The 14,598-nt window shown below is 56.0% G+C and overlaps 1 protein-coding gene across 3 annotated transcripts in view; it reads right to left on the reverse strand.

The window, feature by feature from the left end:
* The window catches only part of AMPD3 (adenosine monophosphate deaminase 3), a 42,746-nt gene that overhangs the window by 9,254 nt on the left and 18,894 nt on the right, over positions 1-14,598 (reverse strand). For all 3 annotated transcript variants that reach the window (XM_060303510.1, XM_030831367.2, XM_030831368.2), the window contains exons 4-10: positions 14,005-14,167; positions 11,343-11,562; positions 9,362-9,491; positions 5,046-5,240; positions 2,891-3,022; positions 2,192-2,355; positions 1,351-1,477 (exon numbers count right to left, since the gene is read on the reverse strand). In XM_060303510.1, the coding sequence (XP_060159493.1) occupies positions 1,351-1,477; positions 2,192-2,355; positions 2,891-3,022; positions 5,046-5,240; positions 9,362-9,491; positions 11,343-11,562; positions 14,005-14,167 (1,131 nt within the window). The remainder of the gene's footprint in view (positions 1-1,350; positions 1,478-2,191; positions 2,356-2,890; positions 3,023-5,045; positions 5,241-9,361; positions 9,492-11,342; positions 11,563-14,004; positions 14,168-14,598) is intronic.

Consider the following 14,598-nt stretch of genomic DNA (forward strand, 5'->3'; position numbering starts at 1 on the left):
TCCTCTGAAAGGCACACCATCTGCTCCCCAACGAAGCCAGGCACCAGGAGGCCCCCCGTGACTCTTTCCCCTTGCTCACCTTCAGGGTGTGCCCAGGCCCCATCCATTCTCCACCCGTGCCCATGCCCGCCCAGCGGCCCCGCCCACCGTCTGTATACGTCTCACTTTCCTTAATGTGGGGATGACAACACCTGGGTCAGGGAACTGGGTACGAATTCCACTTCTGCCCCTTTCTAGCTCTGTGATCTCTCAGTTTCCACTTCCTCATGTGTAAATCGGAGCTAGTAGCTTCACAGGACGGTCGTGAGGATTAAGTGAGATAATCCACAGTGTCTAACACACAGCAACACATAATCATGCTGCTTACTATTAACACCTACAAAATGATGTCAAGGGGGGCAACCGTGAGGCTGAAGCAAGATCACGTCATGGCGTGGATCACCAGAGCAGGGAGCGAATAATCAGTGTGAGCTGCGACTGCTGGTCCAAGGCCCCCGCACGTCTCCATTGCTGGAGCAGGCCCCTGACTCTCACCTTGCCCCCTTGCCCCCCACCTCCAGCTCCTTCCGTTCCAGGCCTTTCTTCACACAACAGCCTGCATGGTGTTTGTCTAAGACATAAATTCAGTGCCGTCCCTCAGCCCCTTCAAACTTTCCTGGCAACCCCCCAACTCCCACTACACACACTCACACACTCACACACTCACACTCACTCAGTCACCCCTCCTTCCCCCACTCCCAGCCCTCTGGTATCTCCCCCACCTCCCTCACTGTCAGAAACCATCCCCATAAACTCTGCCAGGCGCTGAACTTGCTTCTCACCACCTGCAGCCAACTCTATTCTGGGCACCCAGGAGGCGGGACCAGCTCCTGTCCCCCTGATGCCCTTTCTGGTTAAGTCTCTCTTCCACGCTTCTCACACTCTCCCACAACTAACCAGATAAATATATTTTGTGGGGCTTGTGTGCTTAACCAAACAAGGTGGGAGGACCATTGGTTTCTAAGCAAAAGCAGGAGCCTGAAATGTCTGCATTTGTAACAACCTGAGGCTACAGCTGGGACAGAGGCCAGTCCTTCTAGCCCCACCTGGTCAGGAACTAACTCCTCAGTCTTTCTGCCTCACGGCTGCCTTCCCAGCACCCCACCCATGCCCGCAGGCCTGCCCCAGAGGAGCAGGCTCATTATTCTAGAAATTCAGCTTCTTGGGCTGGCCACCTCATGCCTGGGGCACACCAGTGACAGGATCTTAGAAGGGAAGGCTGACCCTACCCCCCCCCCCGCCCCCCCCCCCCGGGGATTCCTCTCGTCCCTCCCTCACTGGGCACACTGCCTGGGCACCACCCACACTTACATATCTGAGGAAGAGGTGAAGCTCTCGGTGATCCTGAGGATTAATGGTGGCCTCAAAAAGGGGCAGGAAGATGTTCTCCAGCATCTTCCCAAAGCTTGGCAGCAGCTTCTTTGACCTAAATATGTCACTGGGGGAAAGCGGAGACTTGCTGATTAAGGTGGACCCAACAGCCCCCTTGGCCCATCAGAGACCAGCCTCCCCAGTCCCTTCCCTCAGGCAGCACAGATCCCCATTTAAACACCCAGGGTAGATTCAGAGGTAGGGCTCCAATACAGATCCTCCCCTCCTCGCCAAGTTCTGCAACACTAGGCATTGGTGGCACACTCAACACCTACCCATACCCATCAGAGAGCTTTCTCCAGCTAGAGGCCAATCTGGGAGTGGGGTGCCAGGATTCAGGATTCCAACTCTCTCCCCTCAGCTCAGTTCCCCTAAACCACGTGTCCCAGGCCCATCCAGGGGCCACATTGGCCAGACTGGAGAGGACAGTGGTGGTCTGAGTCATATCCAGGGAGAGGGCCAGCAGTGTAGGCCCCGCATCAGGTCATTCAGACCCTGGGCCTCACCCAAAAGGATAGCCCATCCTCAAACCACAGTGACAAGAAGATGGGCAGTAGTTCCCACCAGGCCTCTACACATGTATGTTCTTCAAAGAACAGAGTTGAAGTGTCACAAGGACGTCTTTGCCAACCACCCCGCCCTGTAGGAAAATCCCTGGGGCAGAGAGGCCTAGGCTGGCACTGGAACAGGCCCTGTCCCTCAGCAGCACAGACTCAGCAGCTCCTGTGGGACAGGCTGGCGACCCCAGAGGACACAGGTAGACAGCAGCTGCCTCACTTACTAGATCCGGGGCACCTGGATGATCCAGCGCATGTTGGGTGAGTAGACCTTGTGCTGGATGAACCAGCGGGCCAGGTTGGACCACTCCTCAGGACTGCAGCCGTAGATGGAGAGCCGTGGCTCTGAGTACTGGTACTTGCTCTCCTCCAGCTCCTGGGCCACCTCCTGGCACCAAGAAGAGCTCAGGTCAGCCCAGAGCACCCCAGCTGCTAGATCCTGCAGCTCCCTCAGCCACCTGCTCCTGGGCTCAGAAGGCCTGATCTACATCCCCTTGCTGCCCCGTCAGCACTAACTCCACCTTTCTAGGGAAGAAGGCCTTGGACCTGCACAGTCACACACATGACCAGGCCAGACAGCAGAAGCATCTCCAAATGGGGCTAACCTATACCCGGTGCAGGCTGCAAACACACAGAGCAGCAAGCCTGGATGCCGAGAGCTGGGCCAGCAGTGGACACCCTCCCCCCCCTCTTGCCTGCAGTCAGCACAGTCCACACACAGCACAGCCTGCGCACTCGGGAGTCAGCGGCCAGGGCCACAGCACTTGGCACCCAGGCACCTGCACCTCGCCTGAGCTGGATGGTGGATGGACGGGGATTCACGAAGGGGAAGAGGACAGGAGGCCCTGCGGGGCCCCCACCCCATGAACGCAGATGCTGTCAGGAATCCGAGGAGGGCTTGGAGAGGTCCAGGGCTCACCCACCTTGACCATCCGAGCAAAGTACTCTCCTCCCAGGTAGTTTTCAGTTTTCAAATACAGGTCTCGGAGCTCACTGGCCCCCACAGGGTTGTATTTGGAGTTGAACTTGTCAAAGCGGTGGAACGTCTGCCGGCCCTGGGGAGAAGGGACACCAGCCAGATCACCATGCAGCCACCACACACATGACCCCTTCAGGCCTTTACAAGGTGGCCTCTGTGAGCCACACTGAAAGATACCTTCTGTGTCAGTTCTTGCATGAAAACCTGGGAAGTCCCAGGGCCAGGATCATGCATCCTCACTCAGCCAGCACTGGGGTCCTTTTGCAAGGCCCTCTGTAAAGGGGGATCGAGGGCCTCATGCCTCCAGGAGCAGGGCTGGCTGAGTGAGCCGAAAATACTGAACCATCAGTGATAATGTGTGTCCTATTACCGCTTAGACTTCATAAGGCACTTTTCTCCACGTTGCCTCATTCAGTGTCTGGTTTAAGATTTTTTTATTGTGGTGAAATGTACATAACACAAAATTTACCTTCTTAACCATTTTTAAGTATACAGTTCAGTGGTATAAAATACATTCACGTTGCCATGCAACTATCACCACCATCCATCCCCATAACTCTTTTCATGTTGTAAAACTGAAACTCTGCACCCACTAAACAATAGCTCCCCCAGACCCTGGTAACCACCATTCTCCTTTCTGTCTCTATGAGTCTGCCTATTCTAGATGCCTCATACAAGTGGAATCATACAGTATTTGTCCTTTTGTGTCTGGCTTCTTTGACTTATCATAATGTTTTCAAGCTTCATCCATGGATGTAGCAGATATCAGTACTTTATTCCTTTTTAGGACTGAATAATATTCCAGTGTGTGTGTGTGCATTTCATTTATCCATTCATCTGTTGATGGACACTTGGTTTGCTTCCACTTTTTGGCCACTGTGAATAATGCTGCTATAAGCATTAATGTGCAAGTAACAGTTTTAGTCCCTGCTTTCAATTCTTTGGGGTACATACCTAGGAGTGGAATGGCTAGAATGTACGGTAATTCTATATTTAACTTTCTGAGGAGCTGCCATACTGTTTTCTATAGCAGCTGCACCATCAGTTAGTATTTTAATAACTTTGTAATGTCAATAAGGCACGTGGCAGTCACCATTTTATAAGCAAGGAAATAAAAGCTTAAATGAGTTGCTTAAGGTCACACAACTCCTAAGTGGAATTAACAGGGACCTCTCTGACCAAGTCACACACTCTTTTCCCCTGTCCCAGCCCTGTTACTCTCTGAGGACAAACTACCTCTCACAGTCCCCATGAGACAGGCTGGGACCTGGGACTCCTTGCTGCAGTGCTACAGTACTTGCACCTGGACAAACGTCTCCTCAAGCAGCAAAATGCAAAGAAACTATATAGGACTAAAAATAACTGTGTGCATGCACCGTTGGGGCAAATTATGGACAAAAGATACAAAGAGGGCTTCCCTGGTGGCGCAGTGGTTGAGAGTCCGCCTGCCGATGCAGGGGACACAGGTTCGTGCCCCAGTCCGGGAAGATCCCACATGCCGCGGAGCGGCTGGGCCCAGGAGCCATGGCCGCTGAGCCTGCGCGTCCAGAGCTTGTGCTCCGCAACGGGAGAGGCCACAGCGGTGGGAGGCCCGCGTACCGCAAAAAAAAAAAAAAAAAAGATACAAAGAGACCAAAAAACCCAACTGCCACTTCTGAAGAGCCTGGAGCAAAAACGGGGTGTTGGAAGCAAAAGCAGGGTACTGAGCATGCCCCCTGCACTCAACACCACCAGAGGGGTGGGCAAACCACCTAAGCCATCGCTCCCGCCCAACCCCGGGACACATCCCTACCCTTACCCCATATAAGGTACAAGCTCACTCCCCACACAGGGAGCAAGCACGAAAGGGAACCTGTTTGTTCTCGCTCCCCCCTGCTGCAGCAGGGTCCCCAATAAAGCCTTGCCTAAATTTCTTGTCTAGCCTCTAGTCAATTTCTATTGATCAGCAAGGCCAAGAACCCTGTTCCGTATCATCCACGGCTAGAAGAGAAAGAGATGCCTACGTGGCCAGCCTCTCTCCAAGCCCAATCCTGGCTCCTTTCCAGGGGGCTGAGTCCCCTGCCAGGACTGCACGAGGCCCTTTGGCCGAGCTCACTCACCGCATGGACATCCAGCGAGTCCACAGTGAGGTCGTACGGGTCCATGTGCAGGCTGTCGAACACCTGCCGCAGGGTGATCTTCCGGCCCCACTTCTCGGCAACTGTCCGGTCGGGCTCCGTCTGGTACGTATGCTTGATGAAGCGCAGCAGGTGCTTCTGGTTCATGCAGGCAGCTGCGTGGATGTGCGTGTCCACCTGCAACACAGTGGCCCCCAGCACGTGAGCTGGGCCACCTCCCCCCGGCAACAGGAGCCAGGACATCCAGGCTTCGGTGTGGAGCGCAGAGCCTCAGCACCTGCACTGGCGCCAGATCCCCCGCCCCATTTCTCCTGTAGACTTTGGAACTGGTCTTCCTCCGCCTAGCCTTGCTGCCCAGTCCCCCTCCTTACAGCACCAAGAGATCTTTTTTAAATGTAGGTCAGATCCAGCCACTATCCCTGTTAACAAATCATCAGTGCCCCCAAGTGTTCAAGATAAAGCCCAAGCTCCTTAGCCTGAGATTCAAGGCTTACTTCAAGCCTTAAGTCTCACCTTGCCACTGCCCTGCTCTCTGCTCCAGCCAGGACACCCCCACTTACAGGTGCCCGAGGTGCCATGCTATTCACACCGCGTGTCCTCAGCCTGGCATGCCTTCCCTCCTCCCCACCGATCCATCCACCAAGAAATTTCCCACGACTTCCTCCACGTGGCAGCCTGTCCTGATCCCGCAAGCACAGCGGATCATTTTTTCCCTTGCCCAACCTGGGACTCTAGCACAGACACTCCCGTCACTGTTTATGTCCTCCAATCTGATCTAATAATTTTCTGTCTACTTCATCACTAGACTGGGAGCTCAGTCCTCAAGGACAGGGACCATGTCTGATGCATCTAAGCCTCCAGCGCCTACCCCAGAGCCTGGTATGATGTTGAATCAATGGATGGATGAATGGACCAATGAACAGGTGTAGGAGGTTCCAATAGTTTCGATGATATCCACAACCTCCTAGAAACCTGAGGACCCACCTAATGCCCCACAAAATCCCACACTTGCCATTGACCTCTCTGGAGCCCTCAGAGCATTCCCCTCAGCCACTAGCCCTAAAGAAACGGAGGCCTGGCTAAGCTGAGAGATGGCCTGAAGTCACAGTGAACATCCTGACCCCCTTCCATGAGCCCAAGGGGCCTGAGGGAGGTTCCCCCAGGAGGGTGGCAGCAGCCTCACTGACCAGGGTGCTGCCAGCTGCCAGCCCACACTCTGCAGTCCCTGCTGCAGCTGACTGGGCACTCTGCCAGGGCTGGGGTGAGGAGGCGGCTGACCTCAGGCCAAAGAATGCTGTTCACAGCTGGCCAGGCATCTCCAAGTCATGCCAAACCAGACATCTGATCCACTGAACCTCTGTGAGCTTTTTAATCAGCCAGCCCATATCACTGACCAACATCACTCACTCATCAGAGCCCTTCCTGCCCTTAATCCTGCCACTCCTACCAGAAAAACAGACCACTAGGCATCAGAGAAAGGAAGCACCAAAAGTTAAAACGTCACACAGCAGTACACAGGCTCAGGCACAACACGGATGGGCTGGGCTCATGTGGGACACACAAGCGGAGGTCAGCCGGAGTAATCTCATCTGGACACAGCTGGGCTCAACTACCTCAGCATGACTTAGCACATTCTGGGCTTTCTTGCTGTCTTCTAGCATAGCAATGACACGCTGCAGGGGGTGCAGCCTGTCCTCATCCCCAGGAGTCACTAGATGAGGGAGGAAAACAACTGGATAATCCAGGATGCATCTGATCCAAACTTCAAACTTACCAAGGTGATTATTTTAGGAACAAGTAAAAGAGCCTGTCCTTGGAGGTCAGCATTTTCAACTCACCAGAAGACCCAAGAGCATTCCTTGCTTTCATCTAAGACCTGGGTCTAAACGAACAGTAGAGTTTCTAAACAGGGCTGGCCAATACCCGGCCCCTAAGCCAACGCTGACTATTTCCACCCCTGTGGCAAACATCGGTGATCAATTACAGCACTCTTCACTAAGCTTCGGGAGTAGCCTCAGGTAGCCGCTCCCCGTTGGTCAAGTTTGGCACAGAAGACGAAACCTATCTGCTATCCCTGATATGACATTTAAACCGAAGTGGGTAAGGCCTAATCTTACCCAACTCCCAAGCAGCGAACACTCAGCCCCTCATTCTCAGCTCTGAGCAGAAAACAGTCATCTCAGTGACACAGTCCTGCTGGTTTGGCCTCACGGTGCCATAACCCATGACCTGATGTGACGTTGCAGGTAATTTCACAAGTACCGCCCACACTGACCCACAGCCAGGCACAGCTCCTGCCTCAGAGCAGGACCCTGGCCTGCCCCTGTGACACTGACAGCCACTTGGAAGTATGGAGGCCACCTCCCAGCCCGGCCTGAACTTCAGCAAGTCAGCTCTCCTCCCCTAGCACAGGCTTCCAGGGTAAGATGAAGCAGCCAGCACTCAGGAGGCAGGGAGGGGCGGGCACAGCCTGACCTGGACGTGCGTTTACGGATAGCTGTGGTGCCAGAGAACAGCCCACTGTGTCAGAGCACGGGGCTCAAGGCCACCTCTGTCCAGAGAGCACATGAGCCCCCAGACTGACAGGGAATGCGAGGATGGGCTCTGGTATGTAACCACAGCCCCTTCGCCCCCTGCCCCCTAGGACTCTCGCCCTCATGGTGGCCAGAGAGCGCAAACACCCACTGGGGCCCCGCCTTAGAAGCAGACAGTGTCGGAGCCAGTGCAGTCAGGCGCAGGCAGCAGGAAGCAGTCAGGCCCAGAGCGCGCACGTGGGCAGAGGGCAGGGCTGCGCAGGGCTGGGCAAGGAGTTTTCTTGGACACCCATCTGGGCGTTGTAGGGTTCCTTCGGGCAGGGCAGAGAGGAGCTGACCTAATGACTGAGGCACCCAGCTGTCTGAGCACCTGAGGATCACACAGAAGAAACAGATGGTGCTTGAAGGTGACTATGCCACGGAGGTGACGTCTAACGCACATCCTTTCACCTCTGCCTGGAAATCCCCGAGACTCTTCCGTGAGCCTCAGAGCCCAGGAGCAGAAGCCCAGCTTGCACCCTGGGGGCTCTTGATCCCATCCAAGTGGGATGCAGCTTAGCAGAGGTGATCTCGGGGCCTCGCTGGAGAAGGCCGTCCACGTAGTACTGCTGAGTGCTCCCAGGCAGGGGGTCAGGGAGGCCTGAGCTGGGCTCCCCAGAGGAGACACAACCTCCTCTGGCCTACCCTCCCTTGTCAAAGCTGACCCCAGGGAGAGGGTGGCACTGGGACAGAGGCCCCTGTGGCCATGACAACCCTGCTGTGACTCAGTTCAGATGTGGCCACCCCTCCTCCGGGCATAGCCTTACCCCACCCTTCTCCCCGGAGCTTCTGTCCCAGAGCAGCGCCACACCCCCGCCCGCCTCCCTGCTGCCTCTGACAAACCTGTGGGCCCTTGCGTGATCCAGAACCTCACCCACACCTGCAGGCTCACTCCCCACAGCCCGCCACGAGCCTCTGCCCCCACCCCCGAGCTCCAGCCACACTGCACCCCTTGCAGCTGTACCGGCACCCTCGCGCTCCCTCCTGTCTCAGGCCACTCTCCCCCTGCTGCTGCTTGTAGCCACAGCTCCCTCTACCTGCTGGGCCATCACTTCCACCCCCTGCCCTGCCCTCTGCCTGGCAAACTCCTACTCAAAGTCACCTCAGTCCTGGCCTCTCCCTGAAAGACACCCTGGTCACACACCTATCACACTAACAGTAACAGGCTGGGAGCTGCTTGTGGACAGGAAGTCCTCTCATTAGGCATCAAAGGCCCCACGCTTGGCACTGATCCCACGCTCGCTGTATATCAGTCACACGGAATAAAATGGCAAAGCGGAAGTCCGTGATCATTTAACCTGCACGTCGGCCCCGACTGCGGCCCCTGCAGGCTCTCCACTCTAGGGGAAGGCCAGAGAGGGGGGCCTTAAATACGCCCCATGCAGAAGGAAGCAGGGCCACAAACTCCCAAGTCCAAAGAGGCCTTAATAGCTTTTCTCAATCCATGATAAATTTAATACATTCTCTACTGTAAAAGTAGGCTGGTCTCCACTCTTATAACCACTTAATAGGCCATGCCCTATTTCTCAAGGAGGAGGGCACGTTCCAACAGATACACAACATGGACAAAGGTTTCCACCATGTCATACCAAGTACCACCTGAGGCGTGGCCTGCCGCACGGAAGGCAACTGGCCAGTCTTCCCTCTGTACATAGGAAGGCTACGCAGGGGGCCGAGCCCGGACGGGCTAGGGCACCGGCTCTGAACACCGGCCGGCTAACGCACCTTTCTCACGTTATAGAAGTCTCGGTGAGGGTTGCTCTTCAACTCTTTGAACTCGGCCATTTCATTTAGCATCTCGTGAAGGCTGAACTTGGATTCCAGAAAGTTCAGTCGCCGGTGACAATACGTTTTCCTGCAGATTGGGAAGGGGGAGAAACCACAGTTGAGAAGAAGGCACAGCAAGCTCTCTAGTCTGGAGACCTCCAGTGTCTGCGGCGACCGACCCCTGGGCGGAAGGTCAGGACGGAGCAGGGAGGGGTACGGAGGGGCCCGCTTTCTGCAGACCCAGCTGAAGTGTGGAACCACAGCCATGTGAGTCGATGGGGGCAGTAGAGAGCTGACTGCAACCTCACACGGGTTCCTTAACTTCTAGCCTTACGGGCTTAGGCAATTCATCCCAAGCTGCTATCTCTCATGAACAGGTATGGAGCCAGCAATGCCCAAGACTGAAATGAGGGTTGAACTGGCTTATGTGTGTGAAGGGCCCAACTCAGCAGAGTGGACACTCAAGGAGGATCTCCCTCCTTCAGCCCTTCCGTCTTTCCTTCCTCCCATCTATCCTCAGCCACCTTTCACTCCTTGAAAAGAGTGAAAAAGTGAAAAAGATTGATAATACAGTCAAACCTTAAGGCGTGACCTGCCCACCTTGGCAGCAGAGAACCACCCTGTGACCAAATGACATCCCCCAAACCCTGAGACCTGAAGACTTCTCAACTCTGAGGCTTCAGGATGAGGGGAGGATGTTCTGCATCATGGGCCACTAGAAACGTAGGGGTTACCATCTCTGCAAGGACTGATGTCCCCACCGGCTGGCAAAGGCCACTGCAGGTGGGAGCACTCCCTATTCTCAGCCAACTGCCAGGTGCCTGTGCCCACAGCCACGTGGAACCTTCAATCACAAGCCAGGCCACCCTGCTTCCCTGTGGCCCCCAAACACACACAGCTCCTCTGGCGCCCCGTCACTGAGACGTGCGTGAAGAGCAGCCGCCGGCCCCGCACCAGCACCATCAGCTGGATGAGCCCCAGAGCCAAGCACGGGACAGTCTGGGTCGGACGGGATCCCCAAGGCCATATCGCCCAGTCCCTTCCCCAGCGGGACTCGCCCTGACGACAGCCACTGCTCACACACGTGGGGAGCAGTCCCATCCCCCAGGCTTCCCCTCAAAGCTCCTGCTCTTCCTGGCTGAGGCAAGCTCCCGGGAACTACCCTTTCCCCTCCCGGCTCTTACGTCTGCCCTCAGATCACCGAGGACCAAGACCCACTCTGTCCATCCCTTCGGGGCCCACCCTCCCACCTCAGACACGGCATCGCCCCACTTCCAGCGAACCCCAAAAGGCAGGGCAAGAGATAAGTCCCTCAGCCGTGACCAGCTTCCTCCCCCTCCCCCGGACCCCCAGTCCTGGCTTGGTATTCACAGCACAGCCGCTGTCAGAGGGGCTCAGGGCCCGGGCAGGCTGAGCCTCCACTGCTGATTCGCTTAAGTGCTCACCAAGAAGCGAGGGCCCAGGAAGACAGCTCCCTGCCAGGTTAGCTCGAGCCAAGCCTACAGGCGACACAGGGGTCGTGGCTAAGTTCCCAGGCTCCCTGCACTCTCCCCTCCAGAAACACAGAAAAGCCAACAGAGGAAGCAACAGTCTTCATCACTCCCCCACCTGCAGTAATGCCCTAGGCTGGTAACTCTCTGCAAGGCTGCCGTCCTGCCTGGGGGGAGGAGTGACCGCCATTTTAAGGTGCACAGGTGGCCAGCAGCAAGCAGACGCCCCACACCTGTGCGTGCAGAAGGGACAGGTAGTAGCGACTTTAAGAATATGCCAGCCTGTGAAGGAAGATTGTGGCAGAAACCCACAAAGCACTGGGGAAAGGGGAAACCACCCTCTTTCTGGGGGTGGTTTAGCTGAGGAGAAGCCCACAGCAAGAGGCCTCCCCCGGTCCCTTCCTACAGGATAGCACCCCTGCAAAGAGAGGCAGACTCGGGGGGCTTACGTGGGGCCATGGGTGATGAGAGCCAGGATGTGGCTCATGTCCACCGTGTAGGTCTCCAGGTCCGGGTAGGGCAGGCTGTGGGGCTCCTGGCATTCCAGCATCTTTGTGTTATCGTACACGTAGAGGATGCCCCCCTGCATGCGGACCAGGAAGCCCAGGTTTCGGGGAGCATCATCCAGGCAGTAAGGGTCTTCCTGGGGCAGTGGGGGAGGGTGGAAGTCTGCAAAACAGGATTGAGTGATGGCCAAGTGCCCTTCACCTCAGGAGCTCACAGGGGCTCAAAAGTCGCATTCCGGGCTTCCCTGGTGGTGCAGTGGTTGAGAGTCCGCCTGCCGATGCAGGGGACACGGGTTCGTGACCCGGTCTGGGAAGATCCCACATGCCGCGGAGCGGCTGGGCCCGTGAGCCATGGCCACTGAGCCTGCGCGTCCAGAGCCTGTGCTCCGCAACGGGAGAGGCCACAACAGTGAGAGGCCCGCGTAACGCAAAAAAAAAAAGTCATGTTCCCACCGAGGCCTGCCCTGCTTGTCTGATCTAAAACCTAACCACTCCCACTGCCCCCGACATCTCATATCCCCTTCCCTGCTTTATTTTGTCTCCTCAGCACTTGCCACTATGTAAAATAATTTCTCTTCTTTATCTTGGGCAGTATGTGTTCATTTTGTTCACTGCTGTGCCCCCATTGCCTAGAACGGGCCCTGGCACGTGGCTGGCCCTTCACTGCTTTAACTGAAACGAGCTTCAGCCTCCTGGGAACTTCAGGGACACGAGGCTTATGAAAAAGGGCAGCTGTGTCTCCTCCTAATAAGAGAACAGACAGAAGCTGGCACTGCCCGGTGGGAATAACTGTCCCTGCCCTTCCACATCTTCCTGAGCCCAGGGAGGCTAAGGGGCTAGAAGCCATCCCCTCCACAAATAAGCACAGAATAGGGAACGCGTCCCCCCCCCCCCCCCCCGAGACAGAGCTGTCTGTCCCTACGGCTGCGGGCTGTTAGCCCACAGGCGCCAGAAAATGCCTCTTGGCTATTTCCCAGCTACGACTTGGAGCAAACAACGTTACCTCCTGAACCTGTCTGCTCACCTGAGGATGACACCCTGCCTTAATGGGCTGTTGTGAGGGCTGCACTAGCAGGTAGAGGAAAATGCTTTGTAAACAGTAATACATCGTAAGGCATTATTCTCATTACTCTCATAGTGGGTTTTCCTGGCTCTCGATAAGCTCTGTTCTGGCCAAGGAACAGGTTATCCTGAGCAGCAGTAGAACTGGGGGCTTCAGCTCTGCACATCAGCCAACCCCGCACAGGGTCCAGCTGCCTGGCTGCCACCCCAGGCAGGAGGAAACCCTGGAATCTTCATCAATGGAAGGAATGAAGGCGGAGTAGCTGCCTGGGCGACCCCCATCAGTGCTCGGAACAGACTGCCCTAGAGCAGATGTGAGGCATCACAGGGGCTGAAGCAGCAGGGGGGCAGGGAACTGATGCCCCCCACACACACTTCAGGCACGGCCACAGGCCAGCTCAGGAGTCCCTGATGTGTGCCAGTGCCTGTGAGACACACGCAGTCCAAAGGCCTGGGGGGACCACTGCCTCCACATCACCACACTCATACCCGGGCCCCCGGGGACTCTGTTCTGTATAAAGTACACCTTCGACAGTCAGTCCTGCCTGCCCTTGCCAACACTGGAGCGGGTGGGATCAACTTCCCTCAGACAGACAGGGAAACGGGTTTGGGAGGGCTGAGACTTACCCAGGGCCCCAGGTAGTAACAGATGCCCAAAGTCGAGGTCTCAGAGCTTCAAGGAAAGCAAGAGACAGGAGACATCTTGGCACCAACTCCCCCCGAGGGGGCAGCCAGGGTCCTGGGTGCCGGCACAGGCCACCAGGCCCTCATCCGATACCCCACCACCAGCTTTCAAGATCGAGGTTTCCTGTTGTCTTCATTCATATTAGTTAACTTACAGCCTCTGCTGCTCCTGGGTCTTTCACAGGCCAAACAGACTCCACCAGAAACCATCCTGCCTTCTCTGATCCCTCCTTCCCCAAACTCCACAGCATCAACGTAACTCCTATTTACCAATCACTCCCCAGATGCCAGAACTGCACTAACCACTTCACGTGCATTCTCTCGTTTCATCCTCACAACTGGCCCAAGGGATAGATATTAGTATTCCCATTTTACAGATTGAGAAACTGAGGTTTGGAGAAATACCTTCCTTGCCCAAGACAGTGGTGGAGCTTAGATCGGAATGCAGGTGTGTTGGATTCCAGAGCCAACTTCCCTGCCCTGGGAACACACCCTCTCTACTTACCCACACGCCACCCACCTCACCACCAATTTGGCATTTACTGTCTGATTGTGTTTAAATATCCAGCATGAGGCTGCCTGTCTCCCTGGAGGACCCCCAAGATCAGGGACTGTCTTTCACCCCCTCCCCTGCCTTGTCTCTCTCAACTTGTACAGCTCAACCAAGGGCAAGGCACACAGTGCACGTGGAATCAATCCTCGGGGAAACCAGCAAAAAAAATCAGTGTAGGAGAAGCCAACACCAGGGCTCTGCCCTTAAAACACCATCTGGGGGAGATACATCCAACCAGTAAAACCTCCTGACCAACCCTCGGGCCATGCCCTGCTTGAAAGCCCACCTGCAGCCACAGCGCCGTACCTGGGAGGCCCTCTTCCAGAGGTGCAGCGTCTGCCCGCCAGTGACCCAGGTACTGGGCCGTGGTGCGTGGGAAGCGGTGGTAGGCGAGCCGGGCGTACTTCTCCCGGATCACCAGGGCCTTGGCCAGGCTCTTGGCGGCCTGTTCATAGTCCTCCACGGTGATCTGCAGAAAAGGGTTCACACAGCAGGCCTGAGACCACTGACCTAGCAAGACCTGCCGCAAGGTTAGCCCTTGACGAGCAGCAGGCAACTTGGGTTTGGGGAGCATTCCCACCACTGTGGGCCCAGTGGTTCCCTGTGCTTGAACGGTTTGTACAAATACCATGGTTAATGCCGGACACCCAAGTTCCTTCTGGGAGTCTGGACCCGAGGGATGTGCTCTGCAGATGTGTGGCCACAGCCCCAGTGAAAACCGTGGCTGCTGAGTCTCTAAGGAGCCTCCGTGGTAGACGACACTTCACACGTGCTGTCACAATTCAATGCTGAATGGATTAAGTGCGTTCTGGGGACTCCACTGGGTGGGGCTGCTGGGAAGCTTGCTGCTGGCCTCTTCCAGACTCTGCCCCACGTACCTCTTCCCTTTGCTGACTTTGC

Source organism: Globicephala melas, chromosome 8 (assembly GCF_963455315.2).
Source record: "Globicephala melas chromosome 8, mGloMel1.2, whole genome shotgun sequence".
Classification (NCBI taxonomy): Eukaryota; Metazoa; Chordata; class Mammalia; order Artiodactyla; family Delphinidae; genus Globicephala; species Globicephala melas.